The 25,018-nt window shown below is 37.9% G+C and overlaps 2 protein-coding genes and 1 long non-coding RNA gene across 4 annotated transcripts in view; 1 reads left to right on the forward strand and 2 right to left on the reverse strand.

Moving 5' to 3' along the window:
* Positions 1–1,082: 1,082 nt before the first annotated feature.
* On the reverse strand, positions 1,083–9,621 carry umps (uridine monophosphate synthetase). Its single transcript, XM_023285059.3, has 10 exons — positions 9,390–9,621; positions 7,570–7,723; positions 6,651–6,775; positions 5,273–5,460; positions 5,062–5,159; positions 4,816–4,976; positions 4,614–4,731; positions 4,318–4,493; positions 4,111–4,225; positions 1,083–2,262 (listed from the first exon to the last, which is right to left on the reverse strand). Exons 1-10 carry the CDS (start codon positions 9,537–9,539, stop codon positions 2,084–2,086), a joined length of 1,464 nt encoding a protein of 487 aa, XP_023140827.2. The 5' UTR covers positions 9,540–9,621; the 3' UTR covers positions 1,083–2,083.
* On the forward strand, positions 9,566–20,895 carry LOC129350026 (uncharacterized). Of its 2 annotated transcripts, none has more exons than XR_008603225.1 (3): positions 9,566–12,831; positions 13,765–14,075; positions 18,694–20,895. It is a non-coding gene; the product is annotated as an uncharacterized LOC129350026 (long non-coding RNA). The 2 variants fall into 2 exon arrangements; XR_008603224.1 differs by having other exon boundaries at positions 13,771–14,075.
* Positions 20,728–25,018, reverse strand: part of LOC111578352 (fibronectin-like) — a 31,040-nt gene continuing 26,749 nt past the window's right edge. Inside the window, exons 44-49 of the mRNA XM_023285064.3 lie at positions 24,861–24,999; positions 24,368–24,535; positions 23,290–23,415; positions 22,962–23,068; positions 22,652–22,771; positions 20,728–22,182 (exon numbers count right to left, since the gene is read on the reverse strand). Coding sequence (XP_023140832.2) covers positions 22,114–22,182; positions 22,652–22,771; positions 22,962–23,068; positions 23,290–23,415; positions 24,368–24,535; positions 24,861–24,999 — 729 coding nt within the window. The 3' untranslated portion in view covers positions 20,728–22,113. The remainder of the gene's footprint in view (positions 22,183–22,651; positions 22,772–22,961; positions 23,069–23,289; positions 23,416–24,367; positions 24,536–24,860; positions 25,000–25,018) is intronic.

The raw sequence follows: 25,018 nt of genomic DNA on the forward strand, positions 1-25,018 counted from the left end.
AACAATACAATTACAGTACGATAGCATTCAATGATATGTCAGACCTTGAAAATCTGACAGTAACCTCTGCCTCAGGATGCTCTGCTGTCATGTTAGTGCCGTTGTTTAAGCTTTGTATGAGCATGGACCGTATAGATGTAAATGCATTTGGTTTGAGATCTTTAAAATTAATATATTTCAGTGTGTTGGTGGGAATGTGAGTGTTATAAATGGGCATTTAGGTAAATAAATGGTTGGTTTTGGACTTAATTTGTTTACAGTACAATTTCTTTTTTTGTGCAAGCTTCTAGGTTTTAGAGTTAGATGTCTAAATTATTACTACTGTGGCTACTACTACTACAAATAATAGCAATAACGTCAACTTGCACAAAAAACAAAGTGTATGTTTTGGCCCTTGGCTTGGCACATTTGAAATTATTTGGCCCCTGGGGAATACTAATTGGGGAACCTTGGTCTAGACTATATTTCTGATTAATTTAATGTCATCTACATTGAAAAAACTGCTTTTCTTTCAAAAATAAGGACATTTCTAAGTGACCATAAACTTTTGAACGGTAGTGTATACCAAAATAAAAGCTGATAAAACATTCCTTTGTTTGCTGGAATATTCAGCTCAGTTCAGCTGTAGTTTTGTTTCTTGAAAGGAACTTCAGGATAAAAAACAAAAAATAGATGTTTTGTGAAACTCAAGATTCCCATTAAGATTATTTGTGCCTTTATTTTAGAAATGCTGGGTGCAAATTCAAATTCAGGCCAAGTCCATTTGAAGTAATTATTGTAGAGGTCTTTTCACTCGTTATTCACGTCAGTAAACTTTCCTCTGATATTAACTAAACACATACCAACTTAACAGAGTGGTCTTTGGTATTAGTCACATGCTTATAGGCTCGTATTTCAAAAATTTCTCATTCTTGCCAAATACCACAGCAATGTAGATAACCCTGCGTAATTCCAGATTTTACAGTATGATAAATATGTAATTTATCAGAATTTAAGTGGAGCCAAATGCTAAAACTGTTTACAAAAGTTGAAATAGTTCAACACTTTACCCCATATGTATACACAACGATAACATCACATGATTTCAAAACATAAGATTTATTTATTTAGTATTTTGTGCCACATTACAAAACAGACATTGGATTTCTCTTTGTAGTCATAAAAAGACATTACATGGAGGGAAAGGCTAAACAAAGTCACCCCAAGAACAGAAATGTAACATTTATCAGGTAAATCTAGAACAAAATCAGTCAAATATGAAGCCGCTTCACTGCATGTTGTAATTGAACTGTCATGGCTCAGGAGCACAGTTCACAAAATTCAGTCACAAATAGAACTTTCTCTTGTGTACAGAAAACACTGATTGCAGCCATTAGTATGTATGTGATGTTGTCAGGACTATCATCCCCTCTTTGTGCTTGAAAATGCCCTGAATTTCAACCTAATCTATAAAATTATTAAAAGTATTATCCACACCCACACTTATTTGTGCGATAAAAGTTGATCTAGTGTTTCAGTAGTTATACAAAACACAGGAACAGTAAAGTTTCATCTTAACTGGAAGCAGTAGTTTTTGTTGAGGGAATGACACTTGCTTTAACGACACAAATGCTAAGGAGACAGTTAGTCAAATTTTTGATCTTAAAAAAAAAAAAAGAACTAACTCTACCAAGTACCATGACCTAGGTTTGTAGATTAAATACCAGGTCAAGTTGTGCATTTCAATATGAGGAAGGAATCAAAAATCACATTTAAATCATTGTGTTAACAGGAAGGAATCAAAAATACGTTTCAAGCAGCTTGAGAACTGGACAGACTCAAGTCCACATTTACATTTAAGTAAAGTGTCCAATTCCCCACACCTGCCAAATACCCTTTGTAAATGTTAGCAGACTGTGTGGTTGTGTAAGAACAGGTGTGTGTTTTCATGTGGCAGTGCGCTGTGCAGACGTTTTACTATGGCACCATCTTTAACTTTCTGTCTGGAGTTTCTTGAAAATACTTGCAGTTCATGTGGAGACGGTCCTCGACAGAGTTGTAGTTGAAATTTGAAGTGAATGATGCAGAAGCCACTACTGAGCTCCTACTGGCCGCTCTGGGTGACTCTCTTAGTGTAAGCATCCCAGCCAGACTTTCTGTATGACTCAGCAGCTTCCAGCCTATCGGAGGCCTCCAAGACACCTCGTCCCACGATGATGACATCAGAGCCTTTGTTGTAGATAACCTCCTCGGGGGTGGTGTACTGCTGGCCCAGCAGGTCTCCTGTAAGGGGAGGGAGACACAGAGAGATGAGAGAAATGGGGGAGGAAGGGAGGCAGAGATAAAGAGGAGGAGGGGAGTTAAAGAGACTACAGAAAACCAGCAATGACTTCTTGTCCTACAGCACCACCCTGTGTTTAACACGAGTCATGATCTTTAAAAGAGCAGAGCGAAAGGTTTCCATGTTTAAATCATTTAGAAAAACTTATTGTGGAGTACCTTACAGAAGAGCACGCTTTGTATTTGGACAGGGACACATTTATTTGTTGTTTTGGCTCTTTTTTTTTTTTTTTTTAAAGCACACTAGATTTAAAATGAGGGCTGCACAGTTGCGTGGTGGTTAGCACTTTCGCCTTGCAGCCTTGAATATCCCCGGTTCACGTCTCGGCTTTCCCCGGATCTTTTCTGCATGGAGTTTGCATGTTCTCCCTGTGCATGCATGGGTTCTTTTTTTAATTGACCATTCTAAATTTCCCGTAGGTATGAATGAGTGTAATTGTTTGTTTGTGTATGTAGCCCTGCGACAGACTAGCGATCTGTCCAGGGTGTTCCCTGTCTTCACCCTAAGTCAGCTGGGATAGACTCGAGCCTCCCCGCGACCCTAATGAGGATTAAGCGATGTATAGATAATGGATGGATTTAAAATGAAACTATAACACTTTGGTGTAAGTGTTGGATTTAAGCTCTAATCGAAGGAGGTTTACATGCTCATCAAAGTAACTTTGTAGTGTAATAATATCCTAACTTTGGGGACAAAAGGAGATGGGATAAAGAAAAACAAATATTTTTGTTGCAAATTATGTTACGGTTGTAGAATCTGGGTCAACTATATGGTCAAAAAGCTCTCATCTGGGCAAACTCTCAGTTCTCAAATTCTAATATCTGTTACTTTTATAAGGAGAAACGTGTTACATCAATATCTTTGCAGGACTAAATGATTCATTTTGGCAGTGGGAGGAACACCCCCACATTTTCACAACACAACTCACCAAACTGACAGACTGGCAGCTATTTTATGATTACTGAAGGTTTACTTGGAGATGGCGCCAACATTTGTACCAGGCTTTATACTTATACTGTTTTATACCAGGTCAAAGAAGGTATCAGTGTGGCTAGGGTTTGAACAAACAGATGACAAAAAATTCCAGTGTAAACTCATCACAGCTCTACGACCAACACAGCACATCATCTATAAATAGTAGGTTCATTTGTCTGTGTTATAATTCTCAACAGTTTCTGTGCTGGGATTCGTTCGTACAGTTCTATTTTTGGAAATCATATGAATATAAGCAAATGCACGCTAGTCTGCTCTCAGTCATCTCTCATTATTTCAGTGAAGAATAATGAGGTTAAAGTGATTTAATAAGCTGCAAGTACTAGCTTTTTATGTTCATTTATAATTCATTTAGGCTATTAAGGCTAGCAGTGGCAGATTTAGCTGATCTAGAGATAATGTGCAGACATTTTTTACCCCCACACAAACAATAAATATTTTTTGCGGCCACCGTGCCTTTAATGCTTTCTTGATCATCTTAGCTGTAAGTTAAGGGTAAAAGCCTCGAGCCAACTCCCAAAATTGGGAGATTATAAATATTCAAAATGATTCTTAACACCTCAAACATCCTTAGAGCCAAAGGTAAGCTCTTTAATCTTATAGCAGTCTCTTCTTTTAATATCTAATGTGGTACAGTTTATAGAAAAAAAACAATTAAAAGTCAAAAGTATACGCTAATTTCTTGTTGTGGTGCATTTCTTATGTCAGTATGTGCTTCCTCTCCAAGCAATTTGTGAGTATAAATCACAACAAAGAAGTGACAGATGAAAACCTCATCAAAATGCAATTTAGTTTACCTCCAGCCTTCATCTGCACCCCGGGGGTCATGTGGATGAACTCTGGCCTCTTTGCGATCTTTGAGCCACAGATAAATCCAATCACAAAGTCAGAGTTCTCCTCCGCCATCTGCAGCTGTAACAACACATCACAGAGGCAAACAGCTGTAAACTAGCGGACACAGAGGACAGACAACATATCTGAGGCCGAGGCAGAAACATGCTTACCACAGCCTTTGTGTATTCACCAGTAGCCAGTGAGCCCTGGGAGCTCATTTGTGCAATGAGCAGACAGCCTCGGCCCAGAGGCTTCCCTACCGCACTCAGACCTTTCACTACCCCGGGCCCCGGCACTGCATGGGCGTTCACTATGTGGGACCATGATGAGATCTGGTACATACCACCTGGAGAACAGATACATGGGCCCAGCGTTAGGCTACTAAAGTCAGCTTCAACATATTTTATACATTAGCTATGTGCAACTTCGGAAGTTCCATCATGAAAAATGTGTTAAATCTTCTCACCTTCATACTGATGCTTGACTGTGTTTCCAATATCGGCAAACTTACGATCTTCAAAGATGAGGAAGTCATGTTTCTCGGCCAAAGCCTGCAGTTTCTGGCTGAAGGCCCCCGTGAAATCCTGGTCACACAAACAGCAATAAGATCAGTTTATTCGTCCTGACAAAGTTCTACATGTAACAAACCAGTTGTTTCTCCCTTGTACCTTCAGGATGTCTACGTGGGTCTTCAGCATGCAGATCTTCGGACCGAGAGATTCTGCCAGCTGGAGCAGCTCCTCGCTGCTGGTCACGTCGGCCGACACACAGAGGTTTGACTGCTTCTCCTCCATGATCTTCAGCAGCTTTGATGCAAGAGGGTGAATATCTGGATCCAAAAATGTGAAATGTCATTTTACATTTTTACATTTACACACTAGTGGACAAACTGATTAAGTTTCAAGACCACATACTTCCCAGCTCGGCTCTATCGCCATAACTTAGCTCCAGGTTCTGCTCCACACATGTCTTCTTGGTGGCAGGAGCATCATTGCCGTTCTTCTCTTTGGGGCTGAAAGAGGCAAGATAAAGATGAAAACGGTACTTTGGGGTTGTTACATGTAAATTATAAATTCTAGACACATGCAGGGTTAAAGCATGATGTGTGAAAACTAACAACCGTACCTGAAAGTGTTATTGTCCAGGAGAAACTTGCGGACGCTCTGGGCGGTTTTGGCGTCGATGCGCTCGGCTGCCATCAGCACATTGAGCAGCTTGAACAGGGAGATGATGGGATGGAGCCTGATTCCCTTAGAGGCCAACATCTCCACACCGCCCTGCTCTCTGTCCATTAGTACAATGGCGTCTGTCACCTTCAGAAAATAAAAAACAATTTTCTAAGCACCTGGTAAAATCATTACTGTACATCAGCGAGTTCTGTAATCCTTACAGTGATCAAAAAGGAACCCCAGTGTCATTATTAATATCAAAATTGTCAAAATTCTCCCAGAATTATTTCAAAATTAAAGTAAAATGACTCCTAATTTGTCCAAAAATGAATCAAAGAATTGTCAAAAAGGGCCGAAAGCTTGTCCAAAGTTGAGCAGTGAGTAAAGATCATCAAATGTTTAGTCTTTTGGGTGATTATGAGTGTTTTTGTGGTCATTTTAGTTGTTTTTGTGCTGATTTTAGGTCCTTCTGTGGTCATTTAATGTCTTTTTGTGGTGAATTTAGGTCTCTCTATAGTGATTTTAGTTTTTTGTGGTCATTTTACGTCTGTTTATGGTGGTTTTAGGTCCTTTTGTGGTCATTTTCAGTCCTTTAGTTGTGATTTTAGGTCTTTCTGTGGTCATTTCAGGTCATTTTGTGGTAAGTTTAGGTCTTTCTATGGTGATTTCAGGTCTTTTTATAGTCATTTTAGTTTTTTGTGGTCATTTTAGGTCTGTTTATGGTGGTTTTAGGTCCTTTTGTTGTGATTTTAGGTCTTTCTGTGGTCATTTTAGCTCTTTCTGTGACCATTTAGGTCCTTTTGTGGTCATTTTTGGTCCTTTTGTTGTGATTGTAGGTCTTTCTGTGGTCATTTTAGGTCCTTTTGTTATGATTTTAGGTCTTTCTGTGGTCATTTTAGCTCTTTCTGTGACCATTTAGGTCCTTTTGTGGTCATTTTTGGTCCTTTTGTTGTGATTTTAGGTCTTTCTGCGGTCATTTTAGCTCTTTCTGTGACCATTTAGGTCTTTTTGTGGTGATTATCGGTCCTTTTGTTGTGATTGTTGGTCCTTTTGTTATGTTTTTAGGTCTTTCTGTGGTGATTTTAACTCTTTCTGTGACCATTTTAGGTCCTTTTGTTGTGATTGTAGGTCTTTCTGTAGTCATTTTAGGTCCGTTTGTGATGATTTTAGGTCCTTCTGTGGTGATTTTTAAGTCCTTGTGATTTTAGGTCTTTCGGTGGTCAACCTGGCAGCACCATTACTCTACATCACCGACTTCTGTAATCCTTACAGTGATCAAAAAGGATTCTCAGTGTCATTGTTAATAATCACTGCTGTAATTTTTGATTCTATACCTTCAGTCCCTCCTTGTAGAGAACCTCAGCAGTCTCCAGGATGCTGCTGCCGCTTGTCACTGTGTCCTCGATGATCAGACATGTATCCCCCTCACGAAACGATCCCTCCACCAGCCGCTTGGTTCCTACAGTGAAATCACACAGGGAGGGTTATCAGTCACTGCTTTAAACTGATTCTGAAACTGTTGACCCACAGCCTTGCCTCAATAATCTATCAAACATTTCAAGCTTTTAGAGAGAAGTGCAGCAGGATAAGAGTATAGATTCACATCCCTTCTTCAGTTGATTTGCTTTTAAAGTATTTATTGCAGCGAGATGTAACACATTAAATGAAACTGCACAACTTGACTATAGGCAACAAAGCATCAGTGAGAAAATTATTTTTGATTTGCATTACATTTAGTCCCTTCCTGCATAGAGATGAATGCCCATCTCCACATCCATTACTCTTCTTTGAATTACTTATAAACTTGCTTAGATATGTTAATTTCTGTGCAATGCAATCATTGTATAGATGGTAAAATATCTATGAAAATATATTTCTACTGCATTTTCTGGTGAGATACTTGCAAAACATGACAACTTCATCATATTCATTTTTTCCCCTTGACCTTAAGGCTAATTTAAAAATATGCAAGTATTATCATATCAAATGGTGAAAGATCCGGATAGTGTAGACTGTTCTTAAAAAACAAGGTACAGCACGTATGTCTAGCCCCTATAATAGCCAAGAAAAGAAGTTAAAAATAAAAGAGGTAAATTACCCTGAAAATAGCCTTGGGCTCATAGGGTTAATGCACAATCTTCAGTCTTGTTCAGAAAAACTGTTTAAGGCCTCTAATGCTGTTTTCTGAGAGTTCACTATCAAATCTAAGGTCAGTCTCTTTTTCGAAAGCTTGATAAACTGAACTTGACTCACCGTAATCCTTGGCCTCCTTTCGCCGGATGAGCATGGGCAGTTCATGTCTTGAACAGATGATTGTGGCCAGCGGCAGGGCTGTGTATGGAACCCCACACACCGAGTCAAACTGCAGCCCTTCATCGTGCACTCGCTGGTAGATGAAACTTGACACCTGTAAATAAAAGAAGCTTAAAAGGTCTGTAGTAACAATATGGTGACATTCTTGGAGGTGATGAATCTATAATAAAATGTTAAAGCATCTCTTTAACCAACATGCTTACAATTTCCACTTTAGCTGTAATCCTTTCTGCTGTTACCTCTGAGGGACTTCTTTGCATCTTTGAGGGACATGATTTAGGGTGGAACCTTGAAATGGCTTTCAGGTTGACCTCTCATGAACAATGGCCAGCTTTACCTTATCTTTAGTGACTGGAATAGGAGCAGTGTTACTATAGGCACTTGTAGGGATGATAGTCGTCAGTGTTGCTGACACTGTCAAAGAGATGTTGATTCAGTAATCATTACTAAGACTTGAGTAAATGGTTGGGCTGCCCTTGAAGGACCCATAGATACACAACTATTCAAGTAAATATTTTAATAGATTTCAATATTGTGCCTCACATGTCCCCAAAATGTGTCTTTCCACTGGTTTTGCTCTAAACAACCTCTTTCAGCATCTCTAGTTTTTAAATGCAGTTAAATAGCATCTGTCCATGCCACATTCAGGAAGAAAACTCTCCCTGCATCTGATGAAAGAATGAAAGCAGGATTTTTTTAAGTGCTTTTAACTTTCTCTCCAAGTGAACATTTTACAAGGAAATCATTCACAACACAGCTATTGTTTTTAAGTCATGTGTCTGGGGGTTCTGTCCGACAATGTTGCAGTTATAAAATCAGTAGTTTAGCGGTGAAAAGCAGCAACTTGGAAATGGCTCTGAGATGACTGCTGGTTAACATATAGTCTAAATGGGTTCCTTCATGCACGTTTGGATGAGAAAAATGCGCAGCAAAGTGTGAGCACAGAGGGCAGGAGAGAAGAAAACAGATGTAAACACAAGTGAGGTTAGGTTGCAACACAATAGGCAACATAAAAACACAGCAATCCAAGCAGCCCTTGTTTATTGGTTTAGTGGTTGGCTAGATTCCACTATTCATAAATGTCCCTCAGCGTTACAATTTCTACAGATCTCTGGCATGCAGCCAAACCTAATGGGAACATTAGCCATAAATTGTGCTAACACCAAAGGCATTCCTATTGTGATGGGACACTGCCGTCAAAGCAAAAGTTCCTCTGATACTGGGAGTGCATGGAAACTCTTTTGTTTACTCCTGCAGCCATCAGCAGAACATGTGGCGTGCTTTATTTGGGCTGAAACATTTTAAGCAGCTTGCCAATTCCGAATGGCTCAATAAGGGAGCAGGATTTCCAAAGTTTGAGATACACAGCTATTAGTTCCTCAGTTGGAGTATAGCAGTTAAAGCTGGAGGTTATCTAGCTGTGAAGGAGCTTCAAGAATGCAAGGAAACAAGCCACAAAACACAGTAAAAATTGATTTTCTCCATATAGGATCTTTAACTGGTGAAGGCATTTTTTCCTGGTTTGAGAACTTCCTTGAAAAATCATTAGTCCGAATTTCAGAGTTCAGTTCAGAGTGTGATGGTCCTTCCACGTGTGCACCCAGATCACTTCCACTACAGAGGAACTGTGTTTAAACGAACATACTGAGATTTCGCCTCCTGATAATTCAGTTAGATGGTGTTTCGCAGCATCCTGCATCACTTTTAATCTGATTCTAAAATCAGTACGTTAGGCAGCGACGGGGGCAGCACGTGTTTACCTGGTTCATGAGAGCAGGATGGGACACCAGCACCCTGAGGTCGATGTAGATGGGAGTCATCATGCCGCTCTTCAGCTTGTACTCTCCGAACTTCACCGCGTTCACATCGTGCAGCTTCAGGATCAAAGTGTCGATGCAAACGTTGTCCATTCTGCTGTTTTCAGGGGATCCGGCCGATCTTCTCTCTTAACTTACACACTTATTCACTCCACGCTTCCTCTGTGTCAGCGACAAGAGATACACATCCGCTCCAGGTTCTTCACAATAAGAGCGCCAGGTCCACCCAGATTGAACGCACCGACACCCCGATTTTCAGAGCATCTCATTCATTAACATTTAGTCTGTTACGGTCTTGTAATGTGTTCTTTTTTCAGGAAAACAACAGCGTTTCTTATAGGTAATGTGCATCAGAGGTGTAACTGAGAAGAGAATAGATTTGACACATTTGTCAATGTTTATAAAATCTAATAGCGTTGATTCCAGTGGAGAGATTCACCTTTACAGCTCCACATCAATTAGTTTAGAGAGGTACACAGAAACAATATCCTTCTAACATTATTATGAATCTAAACTTCATCGTATGTTAAATTCAGCCCTTTTATTTTGAAAACACCTTAACCGAGGGTCATTCCGGGGGACTTTCAAAATAAAAGATTAGTTTTGTCGCCATAGCAGGGTTGTCAAACTCATTTTGATCCCAATTTGATCTCAAGTGCGCCAGTAACATAATAGCATAATAACCTATCAATAACGACATTTTCCAATTATTTAGTGCAAAAAAGTACATTCTGAAACACGGTTAAGGAACTATGTTTTTACTGTACTTACTTTATTATCTACAAAGGCACAAAACAGTCACATGCACCTGGAACTGAATGATGTAGTATTTTATTTTAAAAAAGACAAAAAACAACAAAACAAAATATTACAAAATTGAGACACAAAATGACAGACAAAAAACGACAAACGTGAGAAACAAAATGACAAAACAACGGGACAAATGACATGAAACAACACAAAAAAGAGACCAAGAATTTGACACAAAAGTCACAAAGAGACAAAAAATGGACAAACGGCACAAACGAGACAAAATGGCAAAAACGATACACAAAACAATGAATAAAGCAAAACACAAAACGACAAAAATAAGACAAAAAACACAAGCCAGACTAAAAGGAAACACAAAACGACAAAAACGAGAAACAAAACGACGAAAACAAGAGAGACACATGACAAAAGTCAGACAAAAAAAGACAAAAAACAACAAAAACAAGACAAAATACGACAAAAATGAGACACAAAACGGCAAAAGAACAATGAGCAATACAGTATTTTATTTTAAGATTGAAACAACTTGTCATGGTCTCGGAATTATTTTAAATGTATAGTTTTACAAATTTACAAATTGCAGGTAATGTCTTTTCTATAATTGCTACACTTTACAAAGTCACCCTGCAATTGCGCACTGCTGACACGGTCTCCACGCGCAGAAAATCTGCGCTGCGCACAAAAAAAAAAAAAAAAAAAAATCCAACCTAAATTGTAAATAAAATAAACACGTAACAATTAGAGGTAGACCGATATATCGGCCGGCCGATATTTTGGGCCGATAGATGGACTTTTTTCAATATCGGCCATCGGCCGATATTTACAAATAGAAAGCCGATTTGTGATCAGGCACCCGTACGGGCAGCTGCCGCGACCACTTTTCCCTTAGAAGGACCCCCGGCACTCAGAGAGCGGAGCATTAGCGGAGCGAGTGAGACAGGCAACAACAAGCCTTGCTCCACACCTGCTTATTTGGTAAAAAAAATAGGTAAGAGATTTGTTTCTTGGTAAGAGAGAAAATGCAATGTTGATTTAGCCTTTAAAAGTCTTTACTGTGTGATCATCAAACTGTAAAAGTTAGCCGTTTAAGTTTTAGCGTCAGCCTCAGGCATACAAGCAAGTGAGAAAGTGAAAGTACATCTGTGGATGCACTGTGTGTGTGTGGTGTGCGCCTATGCCCAGAGCGAGGCTGCTGCACGTCCCTCATCTGCACACCCAACGTCCGTATGTTTATATTATCTAATTATACTAGCATTTGAAATATATACATGTATATACTTTTAGTGTTTAAATTGCCTTTTGTAATCGATGTGCTTTAAAAAAAAAAAAGTGTATCGGCCTGAAAAATCGGCTTCTACAATCGGCTTTAGATATCGGCCATCGGCTGAAAATTTTTTTTTAAAATCGGTATCGGCATCGGCCTTTGAAAATCCCATATCGGTCGACCTCTAGTAACAGTTCATTCTGTGCTATTTTTCAATGTGAGTCAGTGAGTGACCGGTGACTGGCTGCTGCAGCCAATGATGCAGTTCACATACGTATTTACCATAGACTGTATATAATGGTATTTACGCAGCTAATCAACGTCAGACTTATGTGCAGCCACCGTTGTTCTCATAGATATGAATGAGTAGATAGGACACGCCCCTTTGAGCTGCGTGCTACGGCGAGGCTAAGCTAGTGGGGACAAAGTTTCGGTGCATTCCGTTGATGTAGACAGCATGAAAACGGAAACAAGAAGTATGCCGGCTCACTGTGCTGCGTACAGTTACACACTGCATCGTACGATTGAGACAAGGAAACTTGGAATGACTTTTCATAGGTAAGAATAGTTTTTGGCTCTTTTTTCATTCTGAAATCTTGTTGAGAGCTTCCAGTCTATGAGAGCTAACTAGTTAGCCACTAGCAAAACGCTAAGGCGAGCTAGCAGCTTGACAACCAAATACCAGACGATTAATAGTAGCTGTAGTATAGTTGTACAAGCAGTAGTAGTAATACTAAAAGTACAAGCAGCAGTAGTAGTATAAACAGCTGTTAGAGTCATAGAAGTAGTATCAGCATTTGTAATAGTATTACAAGTTGTAATAGCAGTGCCAGTATCATCAGCAGCAGTAGTTACTGTACTACCACTACTACTAGTAGTAGTCACATTGCTATTACTACCACCAATACTACCAATAGTAGTGATAAAGCCTAACTCATGTATATCCAGATTACCATCTATGTTCTTCCTCCAAACCCATTTTATGGTTGGGATTACAGGCAGTTCTTTAGGACTGCTCTCAAATAATTGAAATGTTTCTAAACAAGGTTATACTTATCAAATTAAATAGCTCTGGTCTCCAGTATATTGGCGAATTCGGTTCTTTGTACTTAATTTATTAGCATGATTTCTTTTTAATATGTTGTGTACAGACTTAATTACTTCTCTGTCTACTTTTCTCACTCCATGTAGGTTTCCCAGAGACTATGGGTTGAGGAGGAATTGGAAGTCTGTCGGCTTAGACCTGGTGTCATTCCATCAGTGTTAAACTTCCCGGCTCATTTTGGAAGAGTACGTGCCAGAAAGACCACGACCAAGCAGCCTTGAGATCTTAGGCAGCATCTCCCTGAGGTGGGTGTCAACGGTGTTCACGGTCAGGTCTGTGGTAATCCTGTAAAAAAACAAAACAGAAAAAAATCTAGATTATAAATCAACATGTAACCAAAGCACTCTGTGTATAATGCCATAGTATAGGATGTAGTTCAGAAAATGTCAAAGTACAGTATGCTTTACTCAAGAATAACATAGTATGGCCTGTAGTTCATAGTACAGCATGTTGACAAGAAAAAAAAAACAAAACATAGATTATTATGTGGTTCAAAAAGCGCAAAATGATAGGATGCTGCCTAAAATTGTCATGTATGATATGTGGGTCAAAAAATGTCATAGTGCAGTATATTGTCAAAATAGTATGTAATTCAAGAAAACATCAGAGTATAATATGTCATCTAAAAAATGCCATAGAATAATAATTTCATTGCACAAGTAAAAGTGTAGTAACTTTTAAAACAGTTCGAATTCTTATATGTTGCTAAAAAAAACTAAAAAAACTAAAACAAAAAAAAGTCACAGTAATATGTCAATTAAAAAAGCCTATAGTATAGCGTGTCGCCCAACAAACATCATAGTATAGCATGTCGCTCTAAAAACGTCACAGTATAGCCTTTAGTCCACAGCTGTCAGTAGGTGAAGAGCAACACAAAAACAGTACAAACGCTGGTTTCCAGAGGGTTACATGAGAATTTGTTTGAAAGAGTAAGTTTACAACAACACAACATGTGAGGGGGTTAAAAACAAATGGGTGTTAGTAAACAAAAATAAATAAACAGAACTAAAAGTGAACTTCATGTTGACATTGATGGGCATTCCAACCAGGAACAAAGTAAAAGATAATCAATACGAAAAAAAACTCTTCCTGTTCACCTCTTAAAACCCAAAAACACACCGCAGTAGCACCCTAAACTAAAACTACCAATGGGTTCCTTGTTTTCCTTTCTGAACAAGTCAAAGGTCCCTCTCTATCTCCCCACACATCCACCAACCACTGGAACACATCTCCAAAGTTCTGCCGGGCCAGCTCAGCTTCCCCTCAGAAGAAGTGCTGCCACCTGCCAGATGAAGGAGCCTTTTGAGAGGCAGCTGGCATCGTGATTGGACTGTACTTTGGTCTGTTCCAATCCAGCTTCAGCTCCAGAGACGGCAGGCGGGACGAGTCAACGGAGGCCGGGTGGACGAAGGCATGCAGCTGAGTACAATCCAGAAAACAACAGAGGAGGAGTGAAGCGGCCCAGAGCCAGAACAACCAGAGTAGCATCGTATGTCTCTTAGAAAACATCATAGTATAGCCTTTGCTATGAAAAAACGCCATCATATACATCGTATATTGTACAAATAACAAGTCAAAGCAAAGAGACATACATTGTAGAATTGTAGTAATTGTGGGCTGACTGATTTACTGATTATCAGTATTTTATTTTTTTTACTGATTTACGGTAATAAATACATTTAAAAATGGCGCTACTTTGGCTCTGAACCTTTATCTACCTGTGGTGGCTCTGTCTTCTGGAGTGATTTGATTGGTTATACGTCATGAATAAAACTCCTTTAACTTAACATCTGTAAACCAAACAAAAGCGTATCAACAAAGTTTTCTGTTAGAGTTTGTGTTCTTCAAAGTTTAACTCCAAGATTTTAAATACTTTCATTTACTGCAAATGAATATCTACTCCAAATGTCTCACTAATAATCATTATCAGCCTTAAAAACTCACAAAACACCCCTCTATACTCGACCACACTTAGTACAGTCCGGTTCCCCCTTCTATAAATCTGCTTGGAATCGTCCACTTCCTGTTTGTCAAAGTGGCCTTCTACCTGGACAGGTTTTGTTGGAGCTCGTGCAGCAAACATTGTGGGTAACTGCACTTTAATATGGATGGATGACACTGAATTAGAGTCTGTTTTAATGAGACTGAGTTAAGATATGTAGCTCTGTCATTAAATAGGAAATTATTTCTCTGAATTCACAGAGAAAAGTCTAAAATGTTTGCTAGGTTAGCGTCCCACATGTACTTTGGTTCAGCTAAAGCTAACTCTCTCTAACTTGTGGATCTCTTGAGTTGCTTGTTGTTAAAATATCTTGCTGGAGGTGCTGAAGCTCAGAAAGTCTGAGATGTTTGTTCAAAATAAGCTTATTCTCAAGTCTTCTCTGAACTGTCCTCTTTTGTTTTAACTTTCCCTAAACTTAGGAGTTAATGATAGAGCAGCACATCCAGACTCAGTCTCATTTATGTAGAGATTAAATTTCAGTGTCATTCATTGATGTTAAAGTGCAGTTTTTCAAATATTTGTTGCACATGCTCCCGACCAAACCAGTCCAGGAGGAAGACGATGTGAAGAGAAAGCTCCAGAGGATCAATATCACACATTTACGTTGGAAATAAATGTCCTTTAATTTGACATTGTCATGCAAATGATGTTCAGCTCTTTGAGTGTTTTGTTGATGTTTGTTTCTAAATGTTTTTTGACACTTGGTCCCAAAGATTAAAACCTTCTACGGCTCACAAGCTGCAACAATTCACACATTATCAACTATCGTTCTGACTAGACTAAGATAAAAAGTGAAAAACTGCCTGATTCCTGCATCATGAATGTAAATCTTTTTGGTTTTTATGACAGTAAACTGAATATATTTGGGTTTGACATTTTATAAACCAAAACAAGAAATGAATTACTGGAGAAAACAATCAACAGATTAATGGACAAAGAAAATGTGTTTTCCAACATATATGGCTGAATTACTCCATTACAAGATACATACAATTTGAAGTCAATTTTATTTATATAACGCCAATTACAGGTCAAATTGTCTCAAGACACTTTATTTATTTATTTTTTTGTCATATTTAAAATATGACAAAGTAAGAAATTTAAACCTCCTGACTAATCCAATTTATTATTTGGTTTTTAAGAGACTAATCGACAACTAAAATAACTTTTTCCATTAAAACTAATAAACATGAGGTCAAATAGAAAGAAGAGTTTTAAATACTGCAGTCCCATGATGACAAGAATAAAGTTTGTCAACAAAAAGTAAATCTGCTGGTGGATTCCATTAAAGTCCTAATAAATGATAAAGTGTGATACTAAAGGTTTGTGGTGCTAAAAATGTCAAAGTAAACATATCAAGTTGAACATCAGGATGGAGGTTGAAAAAAGTTGACGTTCTTTCATTTCTCTGGAACCGACTCCATGGATTTCATGATGGTGGTTAAAGACCTGCTCTTCTAGTCATCTTCCTTCTAGTCACTGTAAAAAGTCAGTCCATCCTGACTGACTTCAACACCTCTTCATGAGAACTTGTTCTGCCTCCGACCTCATGGAAACTCCAGAAACTCGGGAAAACCCATGGAGACTCGAAGAACTCGTGGAGACTCGAAGAACTCGTCGGGCGGGGGAAGGTGTGGGAGTAGGGGGGGGAGGCCGCCACCCACCTCCCCGCCTACTCTCCGCCCTGACTCCACCCAGACTCCGCCTTGGCTCCACCCATGTGGTCACTTCAGGAACTACGATGCCAAAGGGACGACGAAATCATTTCTTTTCATCTGATCTGTAGCTCAGTGAGTTAAGGATTTGCCTATGGAGCTGCAGGTCGCTGGTTCAAGACCAGATCCTTCTTAAATTTTATCAAAATTCTGACAAAGACAAAGAAAGAAAAGTGCCAGTGGTGGGTCTTGAACCTGCGACCTTCCAGTTGGTAGTCTGTCTTCTTATCCCCTGAGCTATTTGCTCAGATACTAATTCTTCTTTTTTTTGCACATTTATCATCTATTTTTTTGCCATTTTCGAGTTTTTTTTAATTTGAGTCTTGACTCGACCGTTTTTCTCAGGAGGTTGGACTTCAGCCTTTGTGCTGGAGGGTTGAACCCTCAGTTCCAAGACTTTCCAAGGCCTCCACACCTCCCGAGTCCTCAGGACCTGGGCTTTCACACAGTCTGAGGGCTGAAATTTTCTAAGTCCCACAGTAGTTCTCTATTAGTTTGAACCTTCAGACAGTCTGAGGGCTGAAATTTTCTAAGTCCCACAGTAGTTCTCTGTTAGATTTAACTTTCAGACAGCCCAAGGACTGATATGTTCTAAGTTTCTCAGTACTTCTCTGTTAGTTTGAACTTTCTGGTTAACAGAAGCCTTAAAACTTGTGACCATGAGTCTTGATTTCACATTTAGACCATCCATCTGAGTTCTTCTCACACCTTCACCTGTGGGTTTTTTAGAAATCCTCAAAAAACTTTGATTCTCTTCACTGAACAGTAAAGTTTGTGGAGATCAGAAGGTAACAGTTTGATAAATGCCTTCAACTACTGGTAGACTTTATCTGGAAAGCAGTTTTCTGAAATGAGTTCTTAGTAAATCTATCCACAATCAAACCAAGAACATAAAAAGAGCAAATGTTTGAAGAAACAACTTGATGTTTTCGTTTCAGACTAGAAAACGCTTTTTTACTTTTGATCGTTTTATTGTCTCTTCTGTTTAATTTGATCTTCTAAAGTCTAACTGGTGTCTTTTCAAATGTTTTGTCTTTAGTTTGATTCTTCTTAAACATTTAGTTTTGCTCTTTTCTCACCTTTTATTCTTTTCTAATGTCTGATTTGATTTCCAAATGTTTTGTCTTTTTAATGTTTGTTTTTCAAATGTTTTATCGGCTTGTTTGAGTTCCTTTTTCTTTCCCAATATTTAATGTTTTGATTAAATCTTTAAGGTTTTTCTTTTTAAATGTTTTACCACCTTTTAATGTTTAATTTTCTTTTTAAATGCTTCATTGTATTTTCTGTTTAATTCCTATTTGAAGTTTTATTGTCTTTAAGATGTAATTTTCTAATTAAACATTTCATCTTTTAATTAAATGTTTTGTCTTTTTAAAGGTTTAATAATCTAATTAAATGTTTTGCATTTTTTAAAATGTTTAATATTCTTCTTGTTTAATTGTATTTTTTAAATGTTTAATTTTGGAAAATATTTTATCTGTAATTTTTAATATTTGTATTTAAAAAATTTTGTTTAATTTCATAATGACATGTATCTTGTTGAATTATCTAATTCAATATTTTGTCTGTTTAATATAATTTAATTGTATTTAATGTTTAACTCTATTAAACAAAATATTGAATTAGATAATTCAACAAGATACAATACATGTCATTATGAAATTAAACAAAATTTTTAAAATACAAATATTAAAAATTACAGATAAAATATTTTCCATAATTAAACATTTAAAAAATACAATTAAACAAGAAGAACATTAAATATTTTAAAAAATGCAAAACATTTAATTAGATTATTAAACCTTTAAAAAGACAAAACATTTAATTGAAAAATTAAATGTTTAATTAGAAAACTACATCTTAAATTTCTTAAATCTTTTTAATAATAAAACTTTTTAAAAGTTTTATTGTATTCATTTTTTTCCTTTGATTTAATAGCTTTTTGTTATGTAGTTTATTTCTTTAATCTTCTTTTTCTGTCAAGATTTTAACCCCAACCTTAAAAATGAAATAAACCCTTAAATCACAATGAAAATACTTCTGTTGTCACAATCATGAGTTAGTCAATTATTCAGTTTATCAATTCAACTTTATTTGCTTAGCACCTTTTACACAGATGACAAAACTAAACAAGCAAAGAGGAAAAAACTATGCTAAAACTATGATTAAAACTCAAAAACATATTTTAAAAAAAGAAAGATTTAACATGGTAATAAAATATGTTGTGTTCAGGGGATGGAGGGAGTTTATTGAAGTCTTCTTGGGCTCACAAGGGAAATCATTTAAAATATAAACTTGATATTAAGTCTAAGGAAACTGCAGAGTGACAGAAGAACCAACAATATCTCCTGTTTTCTCCTTTAATGAGTCGACTCTTCTTGTGCTTTCAGACCAAAGAACTACAGACTCTTCACAACCTGCTCAAACTCTTGGTACAGGACCTCACCACACGGGTCAAGAAGGTTTCCATCTCATTTCTACTCTCAAGCTCACCTTCTCCTGCTCAAACTGCTGACAAATGTTTCTGCTGCTCTAAAGTCTGGTCTCCAGAACTTCCTAAAAACTCTCAAAGTCTCTTCTGCTGCAGGTTGCTTTGTAGAACTGTTGCAGAAAACCTCGCTAAACCACATGGAGGGGCCTCAAGATAGTCGTCCAAATGAAACTGTACAAAAACCAAACTAGCACAACCCAAACGCTAAAGTCTCCTGCAGCCTACCAGAGAACCTCTGAGAACAGAGAATCAGGACAGGAACTCTTACCTTCTGGACAACCAACGTTGGTTCACAAACCAGAATACAGAATGTGTCTGACCAAAAACCTCTAAAGACTCACTACAGCCAAGATAAAGACACAACTCAGCTGTACCAAACCCACTAATCACTGCACACATTAGCACCAGCTGCTAACTGTGGCTAAAGAACCTCATTTACCAAGACAACTATCCAGTACAAAGCCCTAAAACACACCAAGAAACACATTAAAGACAATTTTACTGCTGGAAGCTGCAAGCCAACGCCTAAAGAACGAACTAAAGCAACAGAGCTAAACCCGGTTCTATGGTGAAGAGAAGCAGAGGAAATGTTTGCAGCCACATAAAGCAGGAAGACACTGAGCTGCTCAGGTGTTCCTGATAACACCTAGCAGCCACCTGGACAGCCAATAGGAACACAGCTTACTGGGAGTCCAGAGGGCTGGGTTAGTGAAGGAAATTTAATTTAAAGTTGAAGCAGAAAGTTAACAAAGTTGAAAACCACCTTCTGATACCTGAAATCTCTGAGTTTTCACACAAAGAACACCTGAACATGTCAAACTGGCTTCATAGTAGAACCATCATTGTAAAAACGTCATAGTATGGTGTGTTGCTCAAAAAACATTAGGACCCGGCTGTCAGGGGACAAACATGTAAGAAACATGAGAACAGAGAGAACTCAACCAGTAGGTCACAGTTTATCATCCCCCAGTCATCTCCTGAAGTCCATATGGTGAGAGACATCAGTATCTGGTTGTTAATTTACCAGAGGATGCTTATAATCATGCTGATGTGGTCTGTACTCTACAGTATTTTAGTGACTCAATAAATGCCTAAGTTGATTTTTTAAATGCTTTTTAGTTTTTAATAAACATTTAACAGCCTATATGTAATCAATAAATGGCCTTTGCCTATCTTAAGAAAAATTCAGTCTCTTGTGTCAAGGTTTGTCTCTTATGCAGTCTTGTTTGTGCTAAGGAGGTCAGCTTGACCCTAAAGCCTTGGAGTACACAGGAGGCCTTATTTTCTGTCTTGAAGGACCACACAAAGAATTCTGTACAGGCCTGCGAGTGCCATGTTAGAGGAGCAGTTAGATAAAACCTTCTCAGAGACAAACTTTCCTATCACACCGAATGTGACTTTATAACTTTGACATTAGTTCCATATGCATACATATGGTTTATTGCAATAAATAGCACTGATGGACGCTTGCACATTGTGATTTTTTACATTTTTTTGGTAGAACTTCAACAATAACAAACCAACCTTACCCTAAGATAAGTAAAAATGTCTGTTTCAAAGCTGGACATGTTTTTAAGGTTAGAGAAATAAGACTTCATGTGTCAAGTTTGCCTCATTCCAAGCAGAAGGGAGAAGAGACATGCAGGTCCAGCTGAAAACCATGTTCCATCCACTGACAGTCTCTGACTCCATCCGCATTTTTTTCTACTATATTTACATTGCAAGTTCTCTTATTTTTGCAAATACTTGTGATTTAATTTCTTAGTTAACCTTTCTTGGTGCAAGCTAGTTTCAGAACTTGAAGTTGTCTGCTGCAAAATGAGTGTGTGCAGCAGAGCATCCACACCATGAACTGCATCCAGAGGTTCTCACCAAACAAACAACTTAGAGCATAATCGTTCTCTCTTGACAAAAAGACCGTCACCAACCGGCATGGGTTTTTTACTGTTTATTAAAAAGATTCAGTCCACAGTAGTTCAGAGTCTGGCACCAACAATATAAAAACAAGTAGATCAAAAATAAAGTGTACACCCCAAAATAGCATTGAACAAAATGCCTAAACAAAAAGGGATAAATAAAACAAATGAATTAAAAAAAAAAATACAAACACTTATGTCATAAAATGCATTTCTCTTGGAAATAATGTTAAATTTTCCAATTCAGTTTTGAAATAACAGTCTAACATTTGGTCACTCAGCTTTGGGTTTTAAAAAAAAATCATAGTATTTTGCATTATAGTGTTTTTAAAAAATACCCACATTACAGATGATGCAACCACATGTACATGGTGAATTCTAAAGCCTACACAGTAATAATCACTAGGCAACATAAAACCACCTCAAAAGTTACAGTGCTTATATTTTAAAGCAAACTATTTTGTTTAAATTTTGTAATTTAAAAAAAAAAGGGTGGTTAGCAATCGATGGCTCTGCTTTTCAGAACAGCAGAACACTGACCACAGAGATAGACAGGACACTTAGAGTGGTGCACTCTTTGTAATGAAGCGTCATCCCCTTCATTGCAAAGACTGATGCATTCAAGGTAATAAAAACTGTCAAAGCAACTACATTTAAATCTGACTGTGGCTGTCATGTCTGTCTAGGTCAATAAAGCTGAGACCGGAGCTGTAAAAAAAATGTTCTGGGGAACAATGGAAATACTGTAACTTTCGCTCCTTAATTGGAAATGTCTACGGACTCACAAAATGCACTCTATCTTTACCTATATGTCCTCTGAATACATATTAGTCACAGTGAAACCTCAAAAAACATGGGAAAAGCAATAAAGGTGGCTACAGTTATTATTAGGGGACATCATTATTAAAATCAGGGCAATTTTGTTACATTTTGTTTTGGTCAGAAGAGTAGAATTGTCATGGAATGTTCTGAATTTAACAAAAGCCCCAATCCAACAGTAAAAATACGTAACAATACTGCACTGTGTGTGTGTGTGTGTTGTGGACAGTATGTTTGGTGTAGGCAGGTTGAAAGTGATAAAGCAGCAGGATTTGTGCTCTGACAGATTTGTATCAAAAATTCACCGGAAAAATAATCCCTGTTTCTGTTGAAGGATCAACAGTCCCCTGTTGGGGATTAAAACCCATGTGAACAGTTGACAAATCTTTGAAAAGGCACAGAGTTTGGAGTAGAAAAGTCTTATTAAGGCACTACAATTTGTTGCGGTGAAAACCTTGAAGGCACAATCTGATGGAAAGGTCTTCTTTTAATGAAATGCAGGAGGTGGCTTCCTTCTCGAAGTGGCGGTGACGCTTTAAGGGCTCTCACTTCTTTATCCTCCTTTATTCATGCTCTCTTCCTCTCTACTCTGAGGGGCTCTGAGCATCTGCAAGCAGCTCTGGCCTCAAACATTCAATCGGACACTGGATGTTCTGGAGGACAAAGAACAGCAGGGGAAAGAAAGAAAGAAAGAAAGACATTAGTTTATTCAATTTTACACAATATATCACATCCACAAAGTTATCTATATTAATTTATGTCCTGTTTTGCAAATTAACATTTTCAAATCTACAAATTGAAATTCCTGCAATTCCCACTAAAATATTTTCATTTCTGTGACACATTTAAGGAAAAGTTAAAATCTACTTCAAGAACATAACCAACGTTGCCCAGTGGAAGATTTATGGTTTTGTGGGTTTTACTGAAATGAAGATATTTAGCACTTTAAATAACAACCACAGAAAGAAAGCAGTAAAGTACATGTATACAATGTGGTGACATCTCAGATTAATAGTTTTTTTGGTTTGTTTTATTCATAATTTTGGACAATGGCAAATGCAACAGCAGAGACATTTTATAGTAGAAATGTATTAGAGAAACTTAAAACATTGTAATACTAACCAGTTTGCGTAGAGCGTTTTCTCTGTACCGGTCAAAGGCATCTGTGTGAACAGGCTGCAGGAGGTCAGCATCCACATCGGTCTGTCCTCCTGGTCGTCTACAATTCTCACATCGCCAGCCCTGAAAAAAGAGAAGGAAACGTTAATGTACACCTAACACAAATATACACACAAAAGCCCACAAAGTCAAGATCATGCAGCCATTTTGCCAACCTGAATGCACACATACAATAGAAAGATACTGAGCTTTTGTGTACTTTATACCATGATCCATGAAGCAGTCATGCATGTTGAATAGAGTTGGACCTTACCTGTTGTCCTCCATAGCAGGTACAGGTGCAGATGGCACCCAGGTATTCCTTCTGCCACTGGTTTCCAACCTGGTACATTTTCCCATCATCATAACATGTCGACTCATCTGGAGAATGATAGTGTATATATTAAAGATCAACATTCAATTCATATTCTAACTGACCGATTTTAGGTGTGTGTGAAACAAGAAATAATTCAGTAAGCAAACAACTAAATAGGAATATTTGACAGTATTAGATGTTTTGTATTAGATTTTTGTGATGTAATGTACACTCGCACAACAGAGTCATTCTATATCACAATGTCAGTATTGTGGTCTGTACTTACGGGGTTCACATTTAAATTCTCCCTTGCCGTTGCCCAGGCATGTGCAGCTCATCATATGACCGTTCTCAGCATGGCGATCCCACTTTTCTCCAATACGGTAGTTGTTACCATTGTCATGACACCACTCTGTGGAAGGGAGAACACAAGTAGCAAACAGAAGGAAGGAAATGGAGAATAGCGAGAGTGAGAAGCAAGGGAATGACATAAGAGATGCACGAAGAAGAGATGTAAAAGAAAAGTGACAGGTCACATTGAAAGTGAAAACAGAGAAGTTCATCATTATGTGTAAAGAGTGGTCAGACACAAATCAAACCTTTCCCCTTCACACAGCAGGAAAAAAGGATATTCACATGATTTGATTCTATACAATGTAAATCACAGTATCAACACAACAACCTATAAAGTGTTGCAAAAAATCAGGCATTCATTTTCATTGTGAAGAAGACATCTGTGCTTAAAATAACACATGATCACATTCTGTTTAGACACTAAAACTGACGGAGTTTCCCTGATTGTCAGTGAAGTGTAATTCACATACAATCAGTGCGATGAACCCATAGCCGATGATCTCAGTTCTTGGTATTGTCATGTTAGCTCTGGACAAATATGGACAATACAAATAACTGAGGATAAGGCTGATGAGTTAGCTTAGCTTTTTGTGCTCTTATTGTGACATGGGCAGGCTATAGACAGACTCATACAGAGCAACTAAATAATTTTTATGATGAATTTATATCAAAAATTATATCCAAACATCTATAATACTACATACAATTATCGATAATACTGCATGACACAAAGACTTCTGGAAAAGATGACTAAAGAGGCTGCCCATGTCAGCATTTTATTATTCTGTTCTGCACATAGAATCTGAACTCTACGATTCTACGGCTTCTAAACTGTAGCTAAGGAATTTATAATGTGCAATTATTTTCAGTTCGCTGAGCAACAGTTTGATAATGCCTTCTTATAAATTCCGATTTGAGTAAATCACATAGAATTGTTGGACTTTTTAATTCCATGGTGTGTTGCTGAGTGTTTGCAAAGCATGATGGGATGGGGTTAATAAGCCACTCACTGGATGAATCACATCTAAAATGACCGCTGCCCAGCCCCAGGCAGCGGCACCACAGCTTGAAGCCCGTCTCAGACATGCGCTCCCACTCTGAGCCCACCTCGTGGTAGGTTTGCGTGAATGTGTCGTAGCACACATCCCGGTTGGTGGTAAGAGGGATGTCACCTGGAACTAAGGGATAGAAAAAAAAAACATTTAAACTAAAACCAACTGATGAGGTTTATCTTGTCTTGATTTGTTGTGAAAAAGACACATGGGAAATACACATAATAAACTATTTAATGTAAATGCTACATTTTACTATTAAAATATACTTGATGTTTTTATTAAATCTTGTTTCTTAAAGAAAGTTTGAGGTTAAATGAAGTTTGAAAAGAATCCTTGTAGTTCTTGGAACATTATGTTATTTATATACAATAATTTGCATGTTTGTGCATAAATGTGTTATATGAAATTCTTTTTATCTTTCCATTTCTGTGATTTAAAACTACTGTACCAGCATTTCCAACAGTTACGACTTCCTCCAGAACCTTCTCTTTGGCCCCGCCTGTCATGGCCTCAACTATGACATTATAGGAAGCTCCAGATGTCAGTCCAATCAGCGTTGCACTGTTGGAGGTGCCTGGGAGACGCATCTGTATGGAGACAGAGAAA

This window comes from Amphiprion ocellaris, chromosome 11 (assembly GCF_022539595.1).
Source record: "Amphiprion ocellaris isolate individual 3 ecotype Okinawa chromosome 11, ASM2253959v1, whole genome shotgun sequence".
NCBI lineage: Eukaryota > Metazoa > Chordata > Actinopteri > Pomacentridae > Amphiprion > Amphiprion ocellaris.